At 42.7% G+C, this 3595-nt stretch overlaps 1 protein-coding gene across 1 annotated transcript; it reads right to left on the bottom strand.

The window, feature by feature from the left end:
• Positions 1-825: 825 nt before the first annotated feature.
• LOC140489014 (ferritin heavy chain A-like) lies at positions 826-3142 on the bottom strand. The gene is made up of 4 exons (XM_072588244.1): positions 3041-3142; positions 1981-2127; positions 1241-1366; positions 826-987 (listed from the first exon to the last, which is right to left on the bottom strand). The coding sequence occupies exons 1-4, from the start codon at positions 3140-3142 to the stop codon at positions 832-834; spliced, it is 531 nt and encodes a 176-aa protein (XP_072444345.1). The 3' UTR covers positions 826-831.
• Positions 3143-3595: the final 453 nt, after the last annotated feature.

Genomic DNA, 3595 nt, shown 5'->3' with positions numbered 1-3595 from the left:
AGTAGCTATTGCAAGAAAAAAAAAACCCCAACATTTCAGGTCTAGCAACTGTTCTCAGCGGATTTCACATCACACATACTGCCAAACCCAAGTTTTCCCAGCAGGTCTTCTTCCTGAGTTGCAGCAGCCAGTTTTTTTGCTTCAGTTTTAACAAAGTTGAAAGAATTGGTCAGAGTATAGCAGTTGTGTCAAACATTTATACTGGGATTAGATTTCAAACTATTGACTGGAGTCTGTTGCTGTAAACTGGTTCCAGTGAGCACAGGCAGATAGTGAGTATTCCTTACAAGTCAGAAAGTTTAAGCTGTTGTGGAATTTCCAATGATGAGAATTGCTCACTTCGTCCAAAAATCCCTCTACACAGCCGAATAAAACAGAACAAATTATTGGGACAAGCATCGAAACAAGGTTGAGAAAAAAGGATTTAATAATCAGCTGTTAAACATCAAAACCCCAAGAACCCAATGAAACGAAGTAGTTACACACAGTACTCCGTTCCATGGTGAACACTATTTTAATTTTGTGCAGAGCACAACCAAAGTCATCCACTCGAATGGATTGAAGCCATCTGAAGAGCAAGCTCTCAGGATAAACTGATCCTATTTATTGTGGTAATGGGTTTTCCACAACAGGTTCCATCTCATCATACCTCTTCACAACTGACAGACATTCATCCAAACAAGTCAACAAAAGAGTACAATATTGAGCAGTTTATTTACACTTGGCATATTTCACAATAGAGGGTAGGTCACTTCTTAAGACAAGTAACCTTACTCTGCACACATCTCCCATTAATACCAAAAGTTACACAGCTTGCTCCCTGCAGTCAGTTCAGTCACTCTCCCCCAGGGTGAGCCTGTCAAACAGGTACTCTCCCAGGCCATTCTCAGGGGCTCCCAGTCTCTTCAGGTTGGTGATGTGATCTCCCAGCTTCTTGATCATCTTCACTTGCTCATCCAAGTAGTGCCTCTCCAGGAAGTCACACAGCTGGAAGAGGAGACAAAGATTAGCCTCAAGGAACGAAATGCAACTGAAAGTTATTTCTTATTACAGATGTGACAATCTCAACCACATTTTAGAGGGGGGGGGGGGGGGGGGGGTGCACTCTGGGATGCCTTTTGAACGGCTGATGGTTTTCAGCCTGAAGGAGGCAGGTAGATGATAATTGGAATCTCCCCCCAGAGAGTACACAAACAGATCATTTCCTGCTAAATTTAAGAGAAAAAAAAGAGAAACTCACATGAGGGTCCGTGTGGTCAGAGGAGAGTTTGTGCAGATCCAGCAGACTCTGGTTCACATCCTTCTCCATCTGCAGAGCTCTCTGCATTGCCTCCAGACCATTGCCCCACTCATCCTGCTCTGGCTTCTGAAGCAAGGGAGTCAGGAGAGAAAATAAACAACTCATCTCAGGCAGATGGATCACAGGCGACATCTGATCAGTTCAGTATTCCACCAAACATTGCAACAGTTGGATTTCAGGCCAATTGTTTTACTGACCCCTTTAGCTTTCACTGTTCCTTGAGCTGAAGACATTTTAGAAGATCCTACTGTAAAACTGTTTGAAGATACTATAATCCAAATGTATCTAAAAATATGTACCAATGGTGGTAACTCCTTGCTGTACTGTTCTATCCCTTTCGATCCTTTTGACCAGCCCATTAGAAACATCTTGGAGATGCAGCTATCTTCCACCCCTAGGGATTCTCCCATTCTTACCTAAGATTACTAGGGGTGTTGGAATTGACATCTGGGAGGTTATATAGTTGATCATTCTTACATGGAATGTTGCTATCCATCCAGTATTCTGGACCATCCCAATTGCCTATGGCTGTTCCACAAGTGATAACTAGTTTTTTTTTACATTCAATGCATGGTTTTGGTGAACAATTTATTCAAATAGAGAGACAATAGACAGGTGGCGTGATACCAGTCAATTTGAGTTCACACAAAATAAACTCCCAAAAGTTTACAGAAGCCAACCTTGACATCCTGCAGGAGGACTCGGCCTCCACGTTTATTCTGGAATTCCATCAGTTTCTCAGCGTGTTCCCGTTCCTTATGGGACTGCTCCTTGAAGAACTCAGCAAAGTGACGCAGGGCAACATCATCCCGGTCAAAGTAAGAGGACTGCAAGTGGAGATAAAGTGGGAAGCAAATCTCAATTTCAATCAAAAAGTGACCCATCCCACCATTTCAATTCACATCCAATTAATTGACGTTAGTGACAAAAGCAGAAAGTCATCTCCTGTGACTTTTGGCCCAAATAACAGACATTTGGATCTCCCTGAACTGAAGATCAAAAAACCAACTGCATCCCCTGGCCTGTATCTTAAGGAGGCAGTGTGCTAGTGTGGCACAGGACTGTGAAAGTCCCAGTTGAGGACAGCCATTAGACATCCCTGCACTGCAGTTTGGAAACATTCATGCTCAATGCTGGAAGCTGGTGAGGTCATTCACCAACTGAAACTCAGGACATGAGCATATTGATTAACATGTGAAGTCTCAGTCAGCTATCTCATTACCAAGCTCACCCATCTGAATAAGTATCCACTCTGCACAGAATTTTGACTATGCTATTTTGTAAATCAATCAATCATTCATATTTCAATGTGTGAAAGTGTGCCATTTAACCACCTTTCCTCATTCAAAGTTATGAAACTTACTTCAACAGAAATAGCTTTATTAGGACAACTTTTAAAATTAATACATTTGGTTGAGAGAAATTTTCTCAATAAAGTTGAGTCATAACCAACTAAAGAGAATTAAGACATCACCTGCCTCTGCAGTCAGGAGGGTCATTGCCAGTGGTTACACTGTGCAGAGTGACAATAAACTGGGGACCCTCATCCAAAGGAGGGTTCTAGTTTAAGGGCCATCCTATACAGGGTTTCAGGGACAAGTGTGTCCAGGGAAGGGGACAAGGACAACAGTCTCAACATTTAATTTGCTCAGACATATGACCAAGGAAATTCCTAGATACTCCATATAGTTACATCACAGTCTTAACTTTACAACAGAACCTCAAGCCGACAAGCCTCACCATGGAGAGATAAACATAGGAGGAATAGAGCTCCAGGTTGATCTGCTTGTTAACAGCATCCTCACAGTCCTTGTGGTAGTTCTGACACACTTGGGAGGCCATCTTCACTATTCCTACTCACTATCACCCAGACAACTCCAGACCTAAACCCCTCACCCATAAGTTCTTGTATTTATCCCCCAGGGAACATCCAGGGAGCGGTATCACCAATGATGATTGACAATTCCTGACAGCCAATCAGGAATCCCCCATGAACATAGGCCCCAATGAGAGAGTGGGGATGTGTTAACCAGAGCTGATCAGAGGTGTAGATTAGAATCAGGTCTGGATGATTTTCTGTGATTGGAACAGCAGGAGGTCACTCAGCAGAATCTCAATCAGGTCACTGTGAGATTGTGTCTTTTTGAAAGAAATAGGTTTGGATTAGGAAAGGTTTTCAAGTTTTCTTTTAAAATAAGTTGTGACCAACTGAAAGAGGGGCTCAATGAAGAAGGGGAGTCAGTTTCTCAGCCTTTTGTGTTGGAAATGGGAGATTGGCGCGAGGACAATGCAATT

The sequence above is a fragment of the Chiloscyllium punctatum genome, chromosome 18, assembly GCF_047496795.1.
Source record: "Chiloscyllium punctatum isolate Juve2018m chromosome 18, sChiPun1.3, whole genome shotgun sequence".
Taxonomy (NCBI): Eukaryota; Metazoa; Chordata; class Chondrichthyes; order Orectolobiformes; family Hemiscylliidae; genus Chiloscyllium; species Chiloscyllium punctatum.
Note: the sequence above shows the minus strand (reverse complement) of the source record. Positions and strands in the feature narration are given on the sequence as shown.